The 25,421-nt window shown below is 36.3% G+C and overlaps 2 protein-coding genes across 3 annotated transcripts in view; one reads left to right on the top strand and one right to left on the bottom strand.

The window, feature by feature from the left end:
- Positions 1–720: 720 nt before the first annotated feature.
- LOC110678581 lies at positions 721–10,043 on the bottom strand. The gene is made up of 4 exons (XM_021851613.1): positions 9,565–10,043; positions 3,035–3,215; positions 2,884–2,974; positions 721–1,094 (listed from the first exon to the last, which is right to left on the bottom strand). The coding sequence occupies exons 1-4, from the start codon at positions 9,857–9,859 to the stop codon at positions 849–851; spliced, it is 813 nt and encodes a 270-aa protein (XP_021707305.1). The 5' UTR covers positions 9,860–10,043; the 3' UTR covers positions 721–848.
- A 1,945-nt stretch (positions 10,044–11,988) lies between these two features.
- Positions 11,989–25,421, top strand: part of LOC5577888 (tetraspanin-2) — a 111,470-nt gene continuing 98,037 nt past the window's right edge. The window contains exons 1-3 of one of the 2 annotated variants that reach the window (XM_021851621.1): positions 11,989–12,240; positions 15,222–15,416; positions 15,479–15,652. In XM_021851621.1, coding sequence (XP_021707313.1) covers positions 12,175–12,240; positions 15,222–15,416; positions 15,479–15,652 — 435 coding nt within the window. In that variant the 5' untranslated portion in view covers positions 11,989–12,174. The remainder of the gene's footprint in view (positions 12,241–15,221; positions 15,417–15,478; positions 15,653–25,421) is intronic. The other variant, XM_001663544.2, reaches the window with a different exon arrangement.

Consider the following 25,421-nt stretch of genomic DNA (forward strand, 5'->3'; position numbering starts at 1 on the left):
AGTTTAAAATAAGAAGATCAACTTTGTACGTTCATTATTTCAACAGATTACTGCCGTTATTCATATAATTGTCCCATGTTACAAAATGAGCAACCGAGAAAGAAACGCGTTGAAAGATTTTATCACATTTATGCCTCGTATTGACCAGGTTTGTGATAAATGCAAACAAAATCTTCACAATAGTATAAAGAATAGCGTGTCCATTAGAATCAAGAGTTTGTATTATGAGAAAAAAGTAAATTTTGTTACAGTGAAACCTCCATGAGTCGATATTGAAGGGACCAACGATTCGTGGAAATATCGAGTCATGGAACAGCAATCCTTTGGAAAGCTGTTTCAAGGGACCATCATAGTAACCATGAAATTTTGTTTCTAGTATGGTTCTATGAGTCGATATCGAGTCATGGAACATCGACTCATGGAGGTATCACTGTATCAAACTCAAAGTGGGACTGTTATGCCTACATATACAGGGTTCTTGATGAATTTCTACACATAACAGTCCCATTGATAGTAGTGATTAATTATGTGCTGAGCATACTGCTGTAGATGACCATGGTAACTCATAGATTGTACCGAATATATAGGATGTATATCCTCATCTATATAAGTGCATCTTACTTCCTAGTGTGGAATAATTTCAATGAGAAGAACCCTCCATTTCAAAGTAAACAAAAGAGGTGTTCACGTTGTTCTTTACTCTAGAAAATTACAATCATGTATGCTATCAGTCTAGATGAATCTTTTTATTCTTATGAGGTATAAGGCTAAACAGCCTCAATAGAGTTTAAAGTACACATAAAAGAAAACAAATAAAATTATACCTTCCGTAAGGTAAGGCAAACGAATTACAGCTGCTGCTGCTCCTTAATTTTTCTGTAGAGTAGAGTGGTCATTTCATAGATGGCATCTTCAGCAACGTCTGGCGACAGCCTCTGCAGCATGCGGTCGATATTGGCCAACGCTGTTTGGAACACGAGCGGACTGTCTTCCAGCGTTTTGGAATAGTCAATTAGACTTGTAATGTTACTCGCAAGAACGCTGAGGGAATCATCTTCCTTGCTGGGCTTCTTGTTTTCCGACCGTGGCGATTGCTAAAAAAATAAGAATGGATCAGTTCAACGAAAGATGACACTGTTGAATGAATCATTGAAGAAAACGCTGCAGACACGCAGACGTAACACTATGGACCATTTATTTAACGAGCAACTCGATTTCGCTATGTTACGAACCTCACAACTAGAGGCGCGTATTGTTTTTCTTCGTTTGCACTAGCTTTTTCTGTAGCTCTTGTTGCACAAAAAAGTGTTTCGTTCTCACCAGATGATGACGGTGTGAAATGGATGATGAATTTTGAAGAAAATTGTTCTAAGTGTTATGTCTGTTTGTGTGTGATATCACAGACAAACATACGTAACAGATAGAACAATTATGATTTTAAAACATTGTTACGTGTACATTTATGCCTAATGCTAAAAATACTTTATTTGGCCAACCGCGAACTAGGCGGCGGTTGTGAGCAAACGTCTAAGGGCACGGCCAGGGTAGACGCGAAACGAAACGAAAATTGCACGGGAAGGAATAACAATTATTAATAATGAAATGTCAAACTCCAAAGGATTTCCGCGTCGCTTCGCGTGACCCCGAGATGAACTAGCCCAGGGCTAAAAATCTCGTTAATAAAGTCAAACCAACCAACCGCGTGACGCGTCTACCCTGGTCGACACCTAACTCGAACGAAAGCGATGTGAACACCACGGGTGGCCAGTCGGCCAACTACCTAATATTAGAATTGGGCGCTATTCTGCTGTGCGATGGAAATATCTAGAGTGTTACGTCTGTTTGTCTGTGGCAATATAATCAGTGTTGTCCTTTCGTAAAATGGGATATACACTCAGAAACACGGGTAGTCACAAAATGACTAAATTTTAGTAATTTATGACTATTTTCTATCTGCCTCTCTTTCATCCTGGAGGGAAATTTATTCCTATTTATCAATTCGTCAATCAGACGAAATGACATTTAGTGTAGAAATTCACAGCAGATTGGAAGAGAGGCATATATAAAATAGTCATTAATGCATAAACTTTAGTAATTCTGTGACTATTTTTACTTCTGAGTGTATGGATTATAATTTTCGATTTTAGCGTTACGTAATAAATGGATGCTGCCTAAGTAAGGTCCGCTATGGCGCTTGTCAATCTTGGCAACCTAAGTCCGCCTTGTATAGTAAATCGAAATATCGCACATTGGATTTGTCACTTTCATCGAATTTTTTATGATGCACACCACTTGAAGTGGTGATTTGCTGCTTACCTACATCTGATTATTCTGAATGAAATCACAACTAAGTTCCAAACTTTTTAACAATCTAATTCCAATATTTAATAATCTATCTTTTTAACAATCATTTATTACACAATGTGCTTTGAAACAGTGTAAATCTTGCACATACGTTAAATGTGTCTCAAATGATGTATAAGAGCAACACAAATGTAAGGTGATTGCTAAGAATGTACAGCTTACATGATACAAATGGAATTAATGAAATAGAAAAATCGAACCAGGTATGTGCAACTGTACGTGTATTCCAGGGGGCTGTTTTCTTGAGTGTATAATATTTGTGCTTAGGCGCCGTCCACAAATTACGTAACGATCCAGTGGGAGGAGGGGTAAGCTCAAGCTTTTTGGCTTATACAAAAATTTAAAATTGTTACATACAAAAAGTGTTCCGGAGGGGAGAGGGGTCCAAAAATTTCAATTTTGACGTTACGTAACAAATGGACGCGACTTATTCTATGATTGGCGTGAGGTAAGAATTTTCGGTTTCGTATAGAGAAGTATTGTCACTCGACTTTCATCGCGACTGTTTAAACAACTTACGTAAAAGTAATTAGTCCGACCTTCTTCTTCAGTTCTTTCGTGTTCGATTTCATGTGCAGCGGATTCCGATTGCTTTGTGGTGGAAAACGTTCTGAAAAAAAAAAACTTTATGTAAAGCCATTCATTGTTCAAAACATAAATTTAAACACACTTGCGCTTGCGAGAAGTGTCCGGTAGGAACGATAAGTCCTCCGCAAACTCCCACTCCAAACAACTGCTTGATGGGCCTGGAAGTGGCTCTCCCCCTTCGCTACCGGATTTCTTCTGGACAATTTTCTTCCTGTACCGATGGCTCTCGCGAAGTGAGATCCACGCCGTTTTGCACATGTCGCCTGTTAAAAATAATGGATATCAGTTACTATTTATCTTCAAACCCTGGTGATTGCCTGCATGGGCAAAGACAGGGGCCGAACCCCCATGACGGACAGAAAAATAAATCAGAATCCACTAGTTTGCTACGATAGAGTTAAGGTGGTTAAGGGTTCATTAATAATTTACATAACGCCGAAATAGTCACGCCCTTCAGCGTTATGAAATTTGTGAACGAGCCCTTTTTTTTCTCTGTTCGAATGCGCCACTTCCTTTTACATTTCAAATTTATTTAGATAATGTCTCACAACATTCCAAAGTATTTACCAACAACTGAGATATATACTTAGAGTTCTCTATAATGCTTGATTTATTCTCGTTAACCTTCTATATTTAAGTTATTTTCAGACATTCTCTCAAAATTGTTAAGTACCAACACTTGAAAAATAATCTTGCAATTTCAAATGTCATCTTAAAGTTATTTGTATTTTTCATATACAGTCATCCCTCCATGAGTCGATGTTCCATTACTTGATATCGACTCATGGAACCATACTAAAAACATAAAATCATGGTTACTATGATGGTCCCTTCAAACAGCTTTCCAAAGAATAGCTGTTCCATGACTCGATATTTCCATGAGTCGATGGTCCCTTCAATATCGACTCATGGAGGTTTGACTGTATTCAGAAACAATCTAGGAATTTCGTTAACCGTCAATATTCCAAATTCATTCAGACATTCTCCAAGAATTCCAATATATTTACCAATAATTCAGAAGTAATCTTTTTATAATATTTTAAGAATTTCTGGTTATCCTTCAACATTCCAAATGAATTCAGACATTCTTTAAGAACTCCCAACATATTCAATAACAATGGGTTACTTGCTTTTCTCTTGCCCACAGTTGATCAGCAGGAGTTTTTTTGTTCATTTTTTTTGTATGGGGAATGGTATCTAACTTTAAATATCTTGTTAGTGAAAGATTTAATCAAAACAAAATATTTGGTAGGTGTTATAGAATGAAACATTGCTGACAAAAATTCAAAGTAGATTTTCTGCAACTAGTGCGACTGAGTGCCTTAAAAATTAGGAATTAGGAAATTAGAAGACCCTTGCCTGAAAAAATGCCACAAAACGAGATCAAAAAGTAACCAAGAAAACAAAACAAAACCTAATAGGAGACAGGAGATAAAAGTACAGGACAGGAGATACATGTTTTTAGAATTTCTCATGACATTACGACAAATGTTACTGTATGTTCTTTAACCCGTAAAGTGCCGGGACGAACCTAAAATTTTCAAAATGCTCGTTCTCAGTAATGCTCCAACCGATTTTCGAGATTTTTGGCTTTTAGTGAAGGGGAATAGTTGTACTAACTTTCTGCGTTGGTGCCGCCCCGCCAAAACCACTATCATCTATTACGTTCTTTGATAATGAAATCTGATGAATTGGCAAAAAATCGCAGCTGTTTAGGACGACTTTCACGAATTGACCATCTTCACGAATATTCCGGATTTTCCGGAGAACCAGGTCACTTACCATCGGAGCCAAGTTATTCCCGAGATGTGTGTAACCATCCCCTCACTGAACGGCACCTCTCTGATAAGATTTAGGTAACTGGGCGACGAATCCAATTAAGAACCAGAGCTATTTGGTCAGCTCAGCGTGAAAAACGGAAAAAAACACAGACATATTTGCATCTCCAAAAAACGGGGAGGGTTTTGGCGGGGCGGCACCAACGCAGAAAGTTAGTACAACTATTCCCCTTCACTAAAAGCCAAAAATCTCGAAAATCGGTTGGAGCATTACTGAGAACGAGCATTTTGAAAATTTTAGGTTCGTCCCGGCACTTTGCGGGTTAATTTTTGAAGATTGGGTTTTTTGAGAAACTTTTTTTTACTCGGATGAAATGCTGGACAAATTCTTAGAAAATAATAAGGAATTTTGGATTTTTGTGAGGAAACGTGGATGAATTCTTGAAGGATAAAGCGAAAAAAATCTTGCAGGGTTTCTTGAAAAAAAAAAAACAAACCTTTGTAGATTTCCTCGATAATAGACTATTCAAGTTAGTTTGTTTGATATTTTTAAAGGTAGGAAAAATGGTTTTTCCTACATCAATATGTTCACAATATAGTATCATGACACTTCGGAGTTCATACAAAATATTATCTAAGTTTTTTGATTTTATTTTACTTTCAGTAAAACTTCCATGCGTTTTAACACCTATATTTTTTTATTATAAAAGACGATATTGAATTTTACGACAGGAATGTAGCAAATTTTTCCGAATTAAATGTCAGCTGCAATTATTAAAAACATTACCTACAAAGTTCTTTCAATCCTTTTTTGTATGTGTTTCTCTAGAAATCTGATATGGAGTGATTCGTAAAGTAATTTGTAAAGCAATTCCTAGAAGTATTGAGATATTCAGGACAAGATTCAGGGAGTAGTTTTTGAACCAAAATATGGAGAGTGGATAAATTTTTAAATGTTATTTATGAAAGAATCTTGAGATTACCAATAATAAAATGGAATGATTTCTAGAATCTGAAATAATACTTGATGGAATTTCTGGAGAATTCTTTTGAGAAGTTCAAGAATGAATTGCAAAATCTTAGTGAATCGATGAATATTTTCTTCAAAAAAATTCTTGCGGTTTGAAGAAAAAAAATCTCTGGAAAATACTTACATGAATATCTGGTATTTTGTTTACGAGAATCTTAGGGAAACAATAATTTAATTCTCTAAGACATCCTTAAACAAATTACTCGGGAAATCTTTGAGTATTTTCGTGGAAGAGTTTTTGAACGAACAGTTCAACGGTTTCCGCTAGGAACTTTAAAAAAAATGTTAGATTTTTTTAAACATTTCTTAGTTAAGCAAAGCTAAGAAAATAAAACAAAAATTCCGAGGATGTTTTAAAGGAATAGAGGATGTTGCTCCTTGATTTTGGAGAAATATAAAAAATGCAGGTAGATCTGCGTTGATGATAGATTGGCTTTTCAGTTCTGATAAAATCAAAAGACTGTTATTTCATTTTGTCCAACGTTTCGGTCCGTTTGGGACCTTCTTCAGAGACTCAATTTTAGCTGTTCTTCCTTTCAGATAGATATGCGGAGAACTACTTTGAGAAATCATGAGAATAACAATTTCCCAATTGAATTCTTTCTAATTGCTCATAACATTTTTGTGGAATATTACGAGGAATATTTAGAGTAACACCTGTACCGTCTACATTTAAAAACTTTCCAAACATTCTCTATGAATACCAAGGTAGTGTGCATGAGCGTGTTTGCTACTCCGTTATTGCAAAAACAGCTGTACTGTATTGTAACTGTGGTAGCTAGAGTTGATGTAGACTCTACATCTAAATATTGAAGCGATTAGCCGTGCTTTTTTGTAGTGGGAGACTTTCCGTCTCAGAAGTAGTGTCACCAGATTGTTTAATCCGGTGTTTATTTTTTTGATAAGTGTCACGACAATGGCGCAACTCAGGATCAGAAGCATCTTCAATGTGTAAGTACTGGTGCTATCTTTACTATAACGAACAATACCGGCTCCGGCCGAATGCAGGTCAAATTGAGAAAGGGATAGAACGATACCGATAGTGCGGTTACTAAGCGAACCGGAAACGATCCGGATTCCGTCGCTCGCCGTCGAGCATCCAACAGATTCAACGGATCAAACACTACTCTCTCTAAGAATACCAAGGTAGTATTGTAAAATAACTTAGAAATAATCTTATAGTGCTCTGTGATCCTCTATAAGTACAGATTTTTTTTTAAATTTCTTATTGTCCTTCAACATTCACAATATTTCCAGAAATTCACTCAGATTTCCTAAACATTTGCCAAAAATTGAGGTTCAAAAATATTGTAGGAGTTTCTCGTTGTTTTTCAACATTCAAAAAATGGTTTAAACACTCTCTCAGAATATACCAAACAATCCAAAAACAATCTCATAGTACACTGTGGACCTCAATTTATTCAGAAATAATCTAAATTAATCGTTATCCGTCATAATATCCAATATGTCTCAGAAAACTCTTAGACTACCAAAGCTTCCACCAACAATTCAAAAATAATCTGTGAGATCTCTTTTACCTTAATTAGTTTATATTTTGCTTCAACATTCCTAATTTGTCCAGATATCAAAATCCCAAATTATTCACCAACAAGGGAAAAATATCCTAAAGTTATTTTTATAAAGGTGCTAAAAATCGTTGCTCACATATTGTTTGCCTACGAATCGTTTTTGTTTTGTTTAATTTTCTATCAAATATCAAGCAGTACTTCTTACAAATTATTTGATAATATTGAAAAGGAAAACTAGCCTACATGATTTCGAAGCCATTTAGATCAAACAATTATTTTGCTTAAAATTTTTGCACATTTGCAAAAACATTACATAGTGGTACATCAGTACCCATAGTGGAGGGTCTCCAAGAAATCAATGGTTTGCGCCACTGGGTTCATTCACATATTTCAACGCAGAAAATGGACATTTTTGGCACCCACCCACCCGAGGTCTACAAATTTTGTATGAGCCGTATCATCAAGAAAACACCCACCCACCCACTAGAGCGTTATGAAGTTTGTGTATAAGCCTACTAAAGGAATAATTCTTTAAACCAACCTTCACTAAAGGAACAGTGTTTCTATTATTGGTGCAAGGCTATTTGCTGGGAAATTTAAAGTGAATCGTGGTTTTTATACATTTGAATGATAGAAGGATTTGAAGTCTATCTACTGATAAGTTGAAAATACATATTTCATGATTTTATCACCAGTTTTCAACAGTTTTCCTTTAGTTGCACCACTAATGGTACATTTGCTCTATAAAACTCGTGCATTGCCTTTTTAAAGCAATTAGTTCGATAGAAAACATTGAAGAGTTTCTGAAAAAAAAACTTCGAAGAATGCAAAGCACCTGGAGGCAGGGCTGGTAACAGTTCTCTTTTTAGATTCTCTATTTCAATGCAAGTCTCTAAAATGTCCCTATTTTTAATGGAAAGCGTCTAAATTCTCGTTTTCAACCAAAATGGAGAATCTCTGTAGAAACTTGCAAATGTATACCTAGATAAATTCCTTGTTGAAATCTTTAAATATTTATCACCACTGGACTATCGCAGAAGTTTTTGCAAATGCGGAAATGCTAATGAAAGTGCGCGATTGCGGCAAATAGCGTCGGTGTTTTCAGTGGGGTTATTCCTCACAGTCCAACGAATAAGTGCTCTGAAGATACCAACATGATTCGATGCAATCCCGCACTTTTATTTGCATTTTCGCACTCACGAAGCCGCACTTTGCAGTCCAATAGTGAAAGAAATTCACAATACTTACAGTAACACCATCAGTATTACATGCAGTAACACTCAATTCTCAAAAAAATCTGTCTGACCAACTTTTCTGAGACATTCTTATAAAAGCCTTCATCTGGTGATTCCTAATTAAACAATTTTTTATTTTATTGGTTTATGTATGGTCTGTTTTTGATTACAATTCTCGCACAACTTGTCATCTCGACCTAAAAGCCATTGGTAACCGAGTGTGTAGCTTTTTGTTACCGAGCAATCGAATGTATTTACACGTTATTTAACAATGCTTCGATGAAAAGAATATCCTCCTCTGTCTCCCAGTAGTGATAGCTTTCATCTTAGTCCATTCATTTGTTTAGAAACAATAAGCTACACACTACCAATGGCTTTTAGGGCGAGAACACAAGTTAAGGCCGGTTTGCTACTGACAAGAAAAGGAATCGCCTATCTCGATGCGTGGAAAATTTCTCCCAAGAAATGGTCAAGAAAATCACTTTTTTTCTGATCGCAGTACGCAGTTGAGAAGAATTGTCACATCAAAGGGGGCTCTCTGTAGGAAATTTCTACCCTTTCAGTCAAGGAATTTCTTTACTTTTCTTGAGCGAAACAGCATACTTAGCTTTATGCAAGAGTTCGGTCTCTCTTTGGTCTCTATTTGCAAGCATAGGTTCTCTAAAGTTAGAACTTAAAGGCACTCAGTTGCTACCACCCCTGTGGAGGAGAAACAAAAAACCAAATTCTGGAAAAACATCTACAGGAATTCCTAAGCATATTCATGGAGGAGTTTTAGTCGGATGTGTTTAAGAAAGCCTTTTTAAGAAGTCTGAAGGAATTCGGCTGTTGTCTTTAGAAGAAAATCGTATAGTCTATCTAAGGAAATTCTTGGGAGAACTATGAGACATCCAATATATCCCGTTCCAATAACTTGGCTGAAATTGCCGACCGATAGGAGCCAAAACGCGTTTAGTATTCCACTTATTGATCAATTTCCAACTCACAAACATCCCTTGTGGAAACTCTGGCTATGCCTATGATTGCCTTTATCTACTTACAGGTTCGGTTGAGCTGCTTCGCAATCTCCCTCCAGGCCCGATCGATCGCACCACTGTTGTAATGGTCTCGATTAGAAAGGTCCCAGATTTCTGGGCGACCCTTTACAGCTGCAGCCAGCTGTTTCTTATCCTCAGAAGAGAAGAAATCCGTCCTTCTTCTCTTCTTCTGGCGTTTCCCGGCAGCCGCGGGAGGAGAAACATCAGGAGAAGCTTCTGTGGCTTCCGTATCAAAGTCCGGTGGGGACAAATCAATAAACTCTCCTAGCTCCAAAAATTCTACATCGGCGTACTCCATCGCAATTAAAAATGCAAACACAAACACGGTTTTCAGAACAAGAGCACAACGAACTTTTGGACAGATCGTTTTTTTTTTTCACTTGGTCACACTCGTCACACTGCACACGGCGCCGGTTTCAAAATACGAAATGTCATTTTTCTTGCGGAATAATAGATCAGCATATTATTCCGTAAGAAAAGTGACAGCTGAATGTTTTTAGAACAGTAATCCGCCATCTGTTGGCAAATTCGAAAAACTGTATAAATTTCTTATCAGCTGCGGACCGCATAGGAAATTTCAACAGAAAAAGCATTTCTTGACCGTTTCTTGTCCTATACTTTTAAGGCCGGTTTGCTACTGACAAGAAAAGGAATCGCCTATCTCGATGCGTGGAAAATTTCTCCCAAGAAATGGTCAAGGAAATAACTTTTTTCTGATCGCAGTATGCAGTTGAGAAGAAATGTCACTTCAAAGGGGGCTCTCTGTAGGAAATTTCTTGACCCTTTCAGTCAAGGAATTTCTTTACTTTTCTTGAGCGAAACAGCATACTTAGCTTTACACAGTACTTATCAGCTGCGGACTACACTTAAAATGAGTGTGTGCACTTTTTGGCGATTATGGGTAAACTTTACCCATATTTGGGTAAATTGATCTTAGCGTGTAGGCTCATTTGTTAGTTAGGCCGTAATTCTGGTACTGTATTGTTTTCGTCTCTTTATTTACAGTCTCTTTAGGCTGTGCACCGTTTCACCGATTCGTTTAACTTTTAGTTAAAATTTGACAGCTCGTTAGTTATTTCCCCTCCGGTTACAAATAACCCTGCTCTGGAGCATGGTTAACCTTGACAGTTCGAAAGTTATTTTCTGCTCCCGTGAATTTGAGAATAACTAATCATCTGTCAACTTTGTTCTGAAATAACTACTCGACTGTCAAAGCTCAAATGGGTCGACCGCGAAGTTCAATTTAACTATTTGAGGGGAAAATAACTATCGAAATGTCAAATTTTAACTAATTCGAGTGTACGAAGGTACAGTGCTGCCATCTGGGAAAAGTTTGCTCGATGCGTGAAGCGTCGAAAATTTTACCCGGCGAGGTATAGGAAGCGAAATTTCAAATCTCATATAAAATTAACTACAATAGTTATTTAAAATCTTTTTAGTATATGTTGATATACTTTTTATAGGCTACATTATAGGCATATAATTTTGAGTTTTATATTTTTTCTCAATATGCTGCTGATTCTATAGTTGATCAATAATCTAACTCCGTACACTTAACAGAATTTAATTAAAAAAAATCAGCGTTTCAAAACAAACCGGCCAATATGCCCCTCTTGTAGAAAACGTTCCGCAGCTTTGCAGAAATGCTTCCAAGGAGAATTCCATCACTTGCTAAGCTTAAAACGGTCTATTAGCAGTCGTCTTCCGGTAAAAGTTTTTGTTATTAGTACAATAGTAAAGGATGGGCTTCATTTACAACGAAGCTTGCCCATCGGACCTCAGATTTCTCCATTTTGTCGTGTCGTCTCGTGTGCTTGATTTGACATTGACATTTCGTCATATCTACAAACACTCAGCGCAGGGGTTTTGAAAGTTGTGGGAAAATCTCCACTTTGTTTACCCACAGGGTTGAAACAACTGTGCCGCACTACTCAAAATGTGGTAAATTCTCGAATTTTCAAAAATTTACAATAAAATCAGGAGTGCATATAAATTAGATCTGAAAGCGTCAATAATCATTAAAAATAATCGTCTTTCGAAGAAAAATATAAAAATAGGGGGTAAGGTCTGACGGAAATGGTCTATTGACAGGAGACCTGGGATTAAATCCAGCGTGATTTTCAACAACGCTTCATCTTACCAAACGTGGACATGGAGAAAATGACAAAAATGAGATCCAAAAATGTTCGTTACTGCAACATTACACCTAGTTATTGTATCAGCTACCTCTTTGTTACCCATATTGCACATAAAAAAGCACTTTTCTGATCAGAAATATTTTAATAATTTTTCTCCATTTAAGTTTTCGCCTGGATGAAAAGCTACGCTAGAGATGCGCACAGTCATGAACCATCATCATCGCGAAAACTGACGACGATGATTGAAAAATCCCAGGTCTCCTGTCATTTGACCAGGCTTCGTAAAATGGCTTATAGTTAAACGAATTCGTGAAACGGTTCACAGCCTTAGTTGAAATAACCCAAAATTGAGTTAAATCCCACCTCCGTGCAGGCCTCTCCCGAGCGAGAATCGAAAATAGTGCTTTTGACTTTGACGAATAATTTTATAAACAGTTTAATTTATCTCAAGAAATTTTTGCATTTCGGCGCTAACATGGGTCTAAGCGGATGCTGTGGGATCATCAAGTACCTTGTAATTTTAGTGAATTTGTTATTTTGGGTGAGTATCTGACTTAAAAAAACTAAAATGCTTATAGAACTTCCGATCTTGAAATGTCCGCCCATTCTGGCAGGAAAAAAAAACATTCAAGAATTTTGCATGACCTTGGTGCGTTTAAGCTAAGAACAAGTCACTGATTTTTAACCATCGACAAACTAGACAGCGTACGCCCGCGATGACGAATAGTAAACGCATTTTCTTTTTCAATCCTGTACCTGTATTAGGAATTCGAATACATTTCATAATATGAATTTAGGAATATTATCCCTACATAGAATTGCGGATCTCATTTTAAATCTAAATATATCCAGCAATATGAGTGCAACGTAAACATTGGATTCAATTCAATTCGTTCTTTAAGGACGCGAATGTTCCAAAATTTAATAAATCTAAAATATTTAGTGATTGTAATTACCACTGCGACTGTATATCGACATTCTCAGATAATCGCATTCCGTGGATTTTTCTTGCAAAGCGCGGGGAGGGGGTCGAGCCAAGCGTTACAAGCCTTACAAAATGTTCGGAGGACTCATACAAAAAGTGTGACAAAGGGAGTATTCGAAAAAGTTGAAATTTACCGTGAAGTAATTTCTGTATACCATCCCTAGAGCTAAGTATGCTGTTCTGCTTTTTTTTTAAGTAAAAATTTCTGCGGAAAAAGGTCAAGAAATTTTCCACAGTTAGCTCTTTTTGAAATGACATTTATTTTCAACTACGTACTGCAATCCAAGAAAAATATTTTTCTTGACCATTTCTTGCAAGAAATTTCCCACGCAGCGTGTCCCACGTGTCAAAACTTTTGGAGAACACAAATTCGCGATCAGTCTTGGGATCCTTGTGTTTGTTCAAAAAACTGAACATGAACACGACAGCAATCAAAGGAACATTTGTATGAAATAGTTATTTAATTTAGCTGAAACCCTATCTGCTCCAATATTGAATAATCTTTTGCCTTTCATAAGACGCAATCTAATCCAAATTGATTATTGGACGCTTTGAGTTCCAACCTAGTTCAACCTTTGTGAAGGGATTAAAGTTAATGTAATCGGTAAATTTCACTAAACTCATCGTCAATTTAACTTTAATGATAACTAGAATTATTAAGAATATTAAACTTTTCAACTAATTCAAGAACTGTTTAGAAACATGTGAAAATAATTATCAATCTCTTGATTCAGCGTGGTGCACATAATTTGCTCGTCATTTTTTACCTTCTTCTCCTATTGACAGTATCGTCTATTACATCTGTCAAAATGTAATGTAAAGCCTGATTTGCTGCTGAACAGGAATCGCTAAAGAAATTTCTTCCCGATTCCTTGCAGAAATTTTCTACAGCTACTCCCGTTTGAACTGACATCTCTTTTCAACTGCGTACTGCGATCAGAAAATAGCGCTTCCTTGATCGCTTCCTTGCAGGAATTTTCCATGCATCAAGATAGGCCAAGAAATTACTTGTCAGCAGCGAATCAGGCTTAAGGCTCAGTACATTGAAAATAGCCTTGCGATCGAAATTACCATGTTGATGGTTTAATTTAAGGCGAAGTAGGCCGTCATTGAAATTTGTACGGGTCGTCGATGATTGTTGCTAATTATCCTCACGATTTCGAATCAAAGAAAATCAGTTGGTTTTGCACTGACACAGCTGAAAAAGTATCAGCATACTTTATGCATATTGGCACGTACAGTGATACTTTTTAAAGTCAATATAAACTATCAATGCTGAGTTTTATCACTTTGAAATTGCACGCTGTAAAGTCATCATTGCTGCTAAAACGAATGACGGGCTACTTCGCCTTAAATGCACAACGCCACTTGATGTGTGAAGACTACACACAACGCTCATATTAAACGGATTGCGTAGTGAGATTTACCATGAGGACCGCGTATTAGGGAGTCGGTAAAAATTACCTGTAAAGATTCATGGTTCACTTAGGTGAAATGTGTTCTGGGTAATTCCAACTCTATTTGATGAAATATTCTCCGTTTAATTCAACTCTGATCCATAACTGTGGGATGCCTGTACCAGCCAAAAACAAACCAAATAAATTTTATGGTTTCCTTATACATAATGTTAACGTATGCAAACCAAGGGTGGGGCTGGGGGCGGCTGTCAAATGGGAGCAAAATTGAAAAGCCGACAAGTCCAGAACCATTTTTAAGGCTTAAAGTTAAGTATGCTGTTTTGCTCAAGAAAAGGAATCGCCTATCTCGATGCGTGGTAATTTTTTTCCCCGAAATGGTCCACAAAATCACATTTTTCCTGATCGCAGTACGCAGTTGAGAAGAGTTGTAATTTCAAAGGGGGCTCTCTGTAGGAAATTTCTGGAAACATTCAGTCAAGGAATTTCTTTACTTTTCTTGAGCGAAACAGCATACTTAGCTATGGGAAATTTAACGATCATTGACACATGAGCCATAATTTCATCCCATTTAACCGCCTGCATTCATACAACACGCATGACATTCATAGTTCGTGGAAGATAACGAGCCATGAACGAAAACAAGACAGACACACCCCCCCCCCTCTGTTTGGTGCCGATCACTGTTTGTCAACACTTGTAACATTCGCTGACCCACTTTCATTCTGATCAAGAAACAAAGGCGAATATTTTCCGTTTTCTGTGCTATGTTTGCAACCAAAGGTGTGTTGAATAATCCAAAAGCTTAAATATAATTAGGTTGTTAAAGGCTGCATTACCAGAAAATATTAAAGTTATTACAAATTTTATGCAAAACATAAATCACCTAAATGGCTCGATACTGTTGCAGTCTGTGAGATTTGCTGCTCTTGAACGCTCTCGTGCCACGTACCAAACGAGAGAATGAATGTTTAGGGCTCTCCGATTGCGATGTGCCACGAACTGTTATGGTTCGCGAACTGTTACACTCTCCGAATATGGTTCGATCGGTTTATTCGGATCAAAATCCAAACACTGGCAGTAATGAAAGAAATGCGCAATAATATCTGTGTCTATTTTCAGCTCATCGGATTCGCCATTGTTTTGCTGGCGATATGGATGCTAACGGATCCCACGTTTTTGATTTCAATGACCCAGAATGAAAATAACTATTTCATTGGACTGTACATTTTATTGGTCGTAGGCGGGCTCATGCTTTCTGTTGCGTTCCTGGGATGTTGTGGAGCCTTCAAAGAATCACAGTGCATGCTGTTCTCGGTAAGTTAATTTTTAACACTATTAGTTAGTTTTCACGTTTTCCAAGACATTTTTCCTTGCAGTTTTTCAGCTGCCTTCTGATCGTTCTTGTCGCTGAAATAGCAGCTGGAGCTTGGGCTTATCATAATTCAGCCAAATTAGATTCTTACGTTCGTTCTGCTGTCAAGGAAGCCGTACAAGATGAATACTCCGTGGTGGCCACCAGAACCACAACAATGGACTCGATTCAAAAATATGTAAGTTTATTTTTTTTTTTTCAAATATGTTGCCCAGAATGGATTTCAATAAGGCTAGGACTTTCCCAGGGGGGGTATACGCAACGAGGTTCGCCTACCGTTCATGTTGTGTGGGTGTATTCGTTTAGCTCACAACGCTGCTAGACAACCCGCTGTTTGAGTGTTGAAATGCATCAGCATTTACTATCTGGCATGGCCCGCGTTTCGACCTGTGCTGTTTGGGTCGGCCCGCGTGAGAGATGATGCTGTTTGGGACGGCCCGCCCGGGAGATGATTGTTAGGCGAGCTTTGTTTGTAGTTGACAGCCGTACACCCACCCTGGACTTTCCGCGATATGACGACAGCTAAAAGTGTGCATGCAACCGAAACAGAAGGGCAAACAAAACATGCGAGTTTTATCAAATCTTAACATTTTCCATTGTAATCAACTCCGATCGATAAACGTCAAAAGCTCATGGTAAACAAAAAAAAAATACAGCTGATTGTAGGTGTCTCATGGATTGCTCCAAGGTTCTGGATTTTTTTCTGGATAAAATACATAACATTGGGATTGTACTAATCGGACTGAGTTTTGAGATGTCAAATTCTCTATTAAGCTCTGGGTATACTGTTCCGCTCAAGAAAAGTAAAAATTTCTGCGGAAGAAATTGTCAAGAAATTTTCTACAGTGGGCTCCATTTGAATTGAAATTTATTTTCAACTGCGTATTGCCTCAAAGAAAAATGTTTTCCTTGACTATTTCTTGCAAGAAATTTTCCACGCATCGAAATAGGCGTTTATTTTTCTGTTGAAGTGCATACTGTGCATTGCGCGATTATTTATCGCGACGGCGATCTTGAAAACTTCTTAAAAAACGTATCGCCGCAGGTACTTCAAATCGTTTTGGTATCTTCTGCGTGATTATTCCTGATTGTCCAAGGCATGATCGCGCAGAAGACACCAAAACGATTTAAGGTACCTGCGGCGATCTACAAGTGTTTTTTAGTCGCCGCGAGAATTTTTAGCGCCACGCATAATACTTGCCATTACAAAAAAAATTCAGGGCCACCAGCATTGACAAACTTCGGTTTATGCCAGAATGTGACGTTCACAATGGACCATTTACCAATGGACGTTTTAGCGGTGCCGAATGAGCCATTTTACGAAGCAGGTCAAATGACAGGAGACCTGGGAGAATTCAATCATCGTCGTCAGTTTTCGCGACGATGATGGTTGATGACTGTGCGCATTTCTAGCGTAGCTTTTCATACAGGCGAAAACTTAAATGGAGAAAAATTATTAAAATATTTCTAATCACAAAAGTGCCAATTATGTGCAATTTATGTGCAATTTGTGTAACAAAGAGGTAGCTGATACAACAACTAGGTGTAATGTTGCAGTAACGAACATTTTTGGATCTCTTTTTTGTCATTTTCTCCATGTCCCCCATTTGGTAAGATGAGGCGTTGTTAAAAATCACGCTGAATTTAATCCCAGGTCTCCTGTCAATTGACGCCGTTTCGGCGATCAGCTGTTCCGAAACGTCTCGTAAAATGGCTTATTCACCCTTTGCCGTGGTCACAAAAATAACACGGCACCGCTCAAACGTCAAATAGTGAACTCGTGTATTGGTCCATAGTGTTGCCACATACATTTCAATCTGTATTTTTGACTGAAAACATCTTTTTCATCTTCAGTCAACATCCAAAAATCTGCAGGGCTGTTACAACAGTCGCGAAATTCGCGATTCTCGCGGATTTGTGCCGCCAGACGCGAAAATCGCGAGTGAATGAAAAACTGTTGCGAAAATCTCGGATTTACCTAATCATGCGACGAGAGTCACATATCGTAATTTCGGGTGAAATTGATCATTTTTCACGGGTTTTCTACTCTGTTTTCTATAATGTTAACAATGCCAAACAACTAAATGCTGGAATAAGTACGAAGGTGTGCCTCATCGACTCATGTACTGAAATTTTCTAACAAATGTCATTTTAGTGTTAACAAATATCTCTAAAATAAAAAATCAGTGGATCTCACTTCGGGGTGAAATTGATCACTTGTCATTGCCATTATTGTTAGTTAGTTTTATTGTAGAGTTGCATGATAAATTGTAGCTCCCTGAATACGAATATACTTATCAAAATCTTAACAATGCAATATTTATTTAAGTAACGAATAGATAAATTTCGAGAATAACGCGGAAAACGCCTAAATGTATGCAATTTCCTAAGGAAATCAATGATATCTAACAGAAATTCAATTATTTCAACCATTTGAGCTAATTGGTGCGAGTTTTGGTGATGAAATCTGGTTTGCAGATATATCTCAAGCATCCTCACAAACTTTCAGGTTTATACTATATTCAAATCCTTGCTTAGAAATAGAAGTTTATAGATGTTTGTCAATACTGCACCATGCATGATTTTGAAATTTTTCATTATTTTTTTTTTTGATTATTACTATCATTCTTCAACGCAAAAAACTTCACAACACACAATTCGACAATAGTTACGACAAACAACGTTCATTTACTGCAGCTTACATTCATATTTGTGCTCCATTACGAATAAATAGAATCGTGTGATACGATGATCAATTTCACCCTGCTGATCAATTACACCCGATTTTACGGTACAAATCGATTGGACAGGCAAATTCAATTGTTTAGTTTTTAATTAGGTACGCAATTTCAATTTTACATATATCACTGCAATGCAAAATAGTATAAACTTTGTAACTTTTGTAAATTATCTATTGTTTACATTGGAAGCGCTAAAAGTTAGCTCATATCAGAGTGTGGCCTCCAATTTTTTTGTACAGTCAAATTTGAAAGTCAGCTGTATCTGACATATTCTTAACGTTTAAAAGACATAAATTATTGATCCCCAGTTCATTTAATTTCCTAGAAATATTTAATAATCGTTGATGTGAGGCAAAACTTTCAGTTTATTGAGAGTTCTACTACAATTAAGGTGATTATAAAACGAAGCCAAACTTTAAATTTTCAAGTGCACAAGACTGGAGAAACTGACAACAGTTCGCGTTGAGAATCAATCAAATTGCTTGTTTGCTGGTGGTGACCAATGGGATAAATTTAAAACGCCGAGCGCTGTTTGGTTCTTGAAAAATAGAGATGTGGCTTTGTTCTATTCTTCTTCTTTCTGGCGTTACGTCCCAACTGGGACAAAGCCTGCTTCTCATATTAGTGTTCTTATAAGCACTTCCACAGTTATTAACTGAGAGCTTTCTTTGCCGATTGACCATTTTTGCATGTGTATATCGTGTGGCAGGTACGAAGATACTCTATTCCCTGGGAATCGAGAAAATTTCCTTTACGAAAAGATCCTCGACCAGCGGGATTCGAACCTACGACCCTCAGCATGGTCATGCTGAATAGCTGCGCGTTTACTGCTACGGCTATCTGGGCCCCGGCTTCGTTCTATAATCACCTTAAAGAAATGTGCCAGTTGAGTATTTTTAAATCCAAGCATATTAGATAAATTTTAAAAAAAATGGCTTTTTATATTGTGTGTTAAGCTATCAGTTCACACTTTGCCAAGTGAACATTATTTTTTTTTATTTATTTGACGTCAAGCATTTTGTAGACCATTCTAAATTACATTGTGTTCTTAATATCTATTTGTTTATATATTATAAATTTGTTGAGTATACTCGATTCATAATACATTCCTCAGTTACTATTGTTTGTATGATTCTATAACATTCCCCAGAAAACCATTCCCCCGAAACCCATTCCCCAGAATTCCATTCCCCAGAATCTCATTCCCCAGAATGTACCATTCCCCAGAATTTCACTCCCCAGAATGAACCATTCCCCAGAATAACAATCCCCAGAATGGACCATTCCCCAGAAAATTATATACCTACTTTAAAGTTTTGAAATAATGTAGTTAAAAATACTTGAAAATGAAACTCCATACAAAGTTGTTTACAAGTACATGAGAAGATTAGCATTGGTGCTGCTAATTGTGAACACTTTACGCATAATTCAAATTTCATTTGCAAATGAACTGTCACAGTAGTTTCACTTTTATTGGCACTAATGAAGACTGATAGATCAGTCTAGGGGAAACACAATATCCAATATTTATTTAAAAGAATATACAACTCATCACTATTCTGCACAAAATAGAGCTACACCCTTCTTTCGGTATAGTAGTTTCCAAATGTATAAATTCACATGTATGTCCAATTTTTATCAAATATGGTGATGTATCCAGCTTTTTCATCAATGTTTTAAGAAGGTGCATCATAGCTTACCTTTTGGGTCTACCCCGAATAGAATAAAGACGTTCGTAGTTTCATATTATACGTTTCCGATATAATTATTACGTAAGTTCGGCAAAATAAAAACGTACTATTCTGCACATTAAAATGATACGCTCTTCTTTACGTCAAGTCCAAATTAAAAATGACTTGTTTAATTTTGCACAAAATAGTGATACACCCTTCTTTCAGTCTTATCCTGTTGACGATATAGATAAAATGTTCCGTAAGGTTGCCAAATGGCAAGAATGATCAAGGATCATTTGACATAATGGTAATTTGGCCAATGACCATTTGGCATAACATGAAGAACATCCTTTTTGAAAGGAAGGAGCATATATATGGCTAGATGGCAAATGGCTTTATACCAAATCATTTTATGCCAAATGACCTTATGCTATATGGGCTCTCCATCGATATATTTTGCCTTTATCATTAATGAGATAATACTGAAAGAAGGGTGCATCACTATATAGGCAAAAATAAACATATAATTTGTATATTTTATGGGAATTTACTGAAAGAAGAGTGTATTATTATAATATGCAAAATAATCATGAATAGGCATAATATACACATTAGCCAAATGCTTTTTTTTTTTTACAAAGAATGGAAATATGTTTCAGTTACTCTCGGCTGGTATCCAAGTTCGTAATTAGTATGACGCGCTGCATCCATTCATGGTAAGAAAAAATCTTATCAAATATCAAAAAAACGAGATAGAAAATTGGGTCCAAAACACGACTGATAAAAAGGTATCCGGGTAAAATAAACACTTTCGTGGAATTTGGTGAAAACTTAATTATATATGGGTGTCAAAACGTATTGATATGTAAAAGTACTTCCCCCCTTTCACATTAGCAAGAAGAAACTTCTCTAAGTTAGTTACTTTGTTCTAAAATTAAATTCTTCCACCGCTTTGCTTATAAACTGATTTGAAGGCGAGAAAAAAATATAGTAGAATTTTAAAGGACAAATGAAGCAAAGCATAAACTTTTATACCGTCAAAAAGTTCATATACAATACAAATTTCGTACAGTTTATAAAGTTTTGCTGAAATATGCATATTCCTAGAGAATAAGGGGGTGTCCATTTCGCCCCGTGTGTTCATTATGCCCCTAACCCCCCTACCTACATATTTGTTTTGTCACATCAGGACCTTAGCCTGTCACATAAGTGACTCACGCAAAGCAAAAATTAAAAAAGAAAAAAAAGGATATTCATATAGCTTTCTGGGAAATGGTGCATTCTGGGGAATGGAATTCTGGGGAATGGTACATTCTGGGGAATGAGATTCTGGGGAATGGTTCGTTCTGGGGAACGGAATTCTGGGAAATGGGTTTCGGGGGAATGGTCTTCTGGGGAATGTTATAGAATCTTTTGTATATCAAAAAAGTATTTTTTCAGTTTTGTTCGAGACATGTTAACATCAATCATTTCACAATGCTGATTATATATAGTCATCATCTGATTCAACGGACTAAATTTAGCGTAGTTCGTGCGATGATGACCTACTGTGAACAAGTAACGATTGCGCAAGTGACGAGTTGGAGTATAAAAATTCAGTTTTGAAAGTATATCAGCAGAATCAATGCGCTGTGAAACAATATCGTTAACAAAAGAAACCATAACATAATCACGACGCACTTTCAGTGATTTCATATTGATAAGCATGCATCGTGATTCATATGATGGTAGAGGAAGTACTGACCAGCCTAAATTACGTAGTGCGTATAATAAAAACCGCTTTTGTATCGATTCTATACGTTCTTCATGTTTTTTTGTGTAAGGTGACCAAACAATACTACAATATTCTAATATTGATCTTACATATGCAACATAAAGTATTTTTAATGTGTAAGGATCACGGAAGTGTTGGCCAAATCGTTTTATGAAATTGAGCATATTTCCTGCTCTATGAATTATTGCATTATAGTGATCTACAAATGATAGTTTTGAGTCTAAGATAACTCCTAAGTCTCTTATTTTATCACATTTTTTTACATGTTCGTTACCTAAAACAATAGACATATTTGGTGTGGTTCGTTTTCTGCTATAACTTATGAGTAGGGACAATGGAAATTCGCGATTTCGCGGAAGCCGCGAATTCCGCAAAATTTAGCCTTCGCCGCGAAATTTAAGAAATCCCGTGAAATGCCGCGAAATTAGTCAAATTTGGAGAATTTTCATGAAAATCACAGTGAATTCCAGTTTTTTTTGCTAATAAAAATGATTTATATATCTTAAAATCGAAGTTCTATCAAATTTTTAGTTCTAACTTGGATGTCTTTCTGGTTGGCTACCTTTGTTTGAAATTTTGTATTATGATTCTGATATTAAACTTAATTTGTAAAATAAAGACTGTACTATTTAATGAAATTCCAAGAAATTTGAGTGTGACATCTGTTTGTCTGTGCCCTTATTTAAACTTACAGTGAAATAACCGTTCCAATCTTCATTTTCTTGGAGTAGAGTCAGAGTCTGTACATAGCAATTTTTCACAGACCTGGGAGCGCTATAAACAAACATCGAAAGTGTACCGTTCAAATCTTTTGCACGCAACAACTGCGTTTATTTGTAAAAATATGTATAAGAACAAGTAGGGTGCCAGAATAGAATAAATTTAAGTAGAGTAGAATTGAATAGAATAGAACAGCCTAGAATAGAGAAGTATTAAATAGAATTGAATAGAATACAGATAGGGTCAGTGTTCCCTTAGTGGACAGTCCCCTATAGTCGCACTAGTGGCTTTTTACGGCTGTTTTGCTATAAATCTTTTCAAAATATTTTTTGACGTGAAGGTCAGGGGCTGTTTATTTGAGTACCATTGATACACAGCTTGATTTTGTTCAAAAAATGATCGAAAAAATTAGTTTTGCTTAAAATTTGAGCTTCCTTGCGCCTATAGTAAACCTATTGTTCCAATAATAGCACTACTGAGCGAAACTATTTTTTTATTATATAAAATAATTAATGAATTAAGAACTTTTTTTACATCAAACGAAAGCTTTTGATCCACACTTTGAAGGCAAATATAGAAGCTTTGTAAAAATACGGTTTTGATTAGTATTTTGCCAACGCTGTGATGCTAGTGCTACTATAGGAACAGAAATTAGAAATAGTGCTACTATGGGCACATGTATTCCTATAGTGGCACAAGCGATAATAAATACCGTAAAATGGGGTGTTAAGGGATGAAAAAAAAAAATTCTACCTAAATTTTGAGCAACTTCTAGTATGTCAATAATTGAACAAAATACAGTCCTACCATTCTCCCGACGTATATATCAAAAGCCAATTACAATGAAGATGATCCTATGGCAGATTTCTGAGATAATCATAAAAATGTGTGATTTTTGTCGAAAATGCAAAATGGGGTGTTAAGGAATTTGAGCTTTGTAAGTAAAACTATATTTTGCCAACAGCAAAAAAAAAATATTTTGGTCAATATCGATGATGTGTTCAATCTAAAGATGAAATTACTTCAATATAATTCAAATTGGAACTCCTGCAAACGTTAACCGTTTTAATTTACCTACTAAATCTCTCACACATATTGATTCTTTTTTCAACCAAGCTATAAGTGCATCGCACAATTGTCTTGAAAGGATTTGTATACTTATATGCAGTATTCGTATCTTAGAATAGTGCAGAGCAACCTTGTCAACAAAAGGATAATTTCAACAAGCTTTCAGTTTGAATAGAGTAAGTATCCAATTTGCCTTTTCAATAAAGCACCACCCCTAATAACGGATTTGCATGTAACACCCAATGGCATAATCGAAAAAAAAAATCTTAACGAAAAGTTTCCAATATAAAGGTTGGTTTGCTACTGACAAGAAAAGGAATCGCCTATCTCGATGCGTGGGAAATTTTTTCCAAGAAATGGTCCAGAAAATCACATTTTTCTGATCGCAGTATGCAGTTGAGAAGAAATGTCATTTCAAATGGGGCTCTCCGTAGGAAATTTCTTGACCCATTCAATCAAGAAATTTCTTTACTTTTCTTGAGCGATACTTAGCTTAAAGTGGAAATCGCACACACTATACTACAATGTACTCAATGCTCGACAACACTTAACACATGACCACGAGTAAAAGTTTTCCAAAAAGAGATCGGAATAACCTTATATTATTATTGTTTATCTAGGACGTCGGTAGTTTTTAAAAAAATCAATAGCTCCAAAACCATCTCATATAAGATAACCATTCCTATTTCCAAACTTTTCACCAATGCGATGGAACAACTTTTGAAAAAAATATCATGAAAACCCCATATTTAGATTAATCAGTTGTTATCTTTTAGGTTATGGCCTTCAGTCTATTATGCTCAAAACGGATTTTAAGTTTTCATCCGACGCTTCGGACATGAACACTTAAAATCCGTTTTTGAGCATAATAGAGTGAAAGCCATAACCTAGAACATAACTATCACAGTCGTATCCCCAATTCAGTTTCAATCTACATTTTCCTAACAATTTTACCAAATTTTGAGATAAGTCTTTTCTGGTGATATTCAGTGACTTACGAAATAGATCCCTTAACTTTCCATGCAGGTTAACTTCACGGAACAACCCAAAGCTATATTGAAATACATAACGACATAAAACAAATAAGTTTAGTAACTTAGAAAAGTTAGAATAGATAATCCCTTAACACCCCACTAATTTTCAAAACGAGACTTTTTTCATAAAAGTTTCTCAAAATCGAAACCCAGATATAATTTTAAGAAGTTTTTGTCTGCACTATGATCTCAATTAAATTTACTTTTCTTCTACGTTACTCGCAAATTTTTCTCAAATATATTTCATGGTTTTGTAGATGAATCTATTTACCCCATAAAATTCGAACAAAAATGTTTTGAAAAGTTTTCAATATCTAGCAACCACAATATTTCATATTATTAGATAGCTCCTATTACATAATGCAGCTCACAATCTTCCGAACAAATTGAGCATTTCAGATGATTTGTATATCGATTTTCCACGTTTCTGTGATTTGTCAAACTTGACTGAGAAGTTCAATCCCTTAAAACCCCACGAGTCCTTAACATCCCATTTTACGGTACAAATGAGTTTTTGTAGTTTTCATATTTCTCCCACAAAACCAAGATAAAAAGCTTTCAGATAATGTAAAAATAATGACGCTAGCGTTATTTTTCGATTTTATACGAATATTTGTTCTTAGCAATGCGGCTATTGGTACATCGACCCTATATAATATAGATAGATGTGATGTTCGAGTGTTTCGATCATCTTTGATGCAGTCATTGTTCAGCTATATTAAATTGTATATATTTCAATTATACTTTGGCCCTTTTCTTATGTCAGTCTAGACAATAGTACGTGTAAATATGGGATCATTCAAATGTTACGTAACGCAATAGGGAGATGGAGGGAGTCTTCGATAGTGTTACGGTTCATACAGAAATTTTAAATTTTCCATACAAAAGCTGTTACGTGGGGCAGGGAGGGGGTCGCTAATTGGAAAATTCTGCGTTA

Source organism: Aedes aegypti, chromosome 1, assembly GCF_002204515.2.
Source record: "Aedes aegypti strain LVP_AGWG chromosome 1, AaegL5.0 Primary Assembly, whole genome shotgun sequence".
Lineage (NCBI taxonomy): Eukaryota > Metazoa > Arthropoda > Insecta > Diptera > Culicidae > Aedes > Aedes aegypti.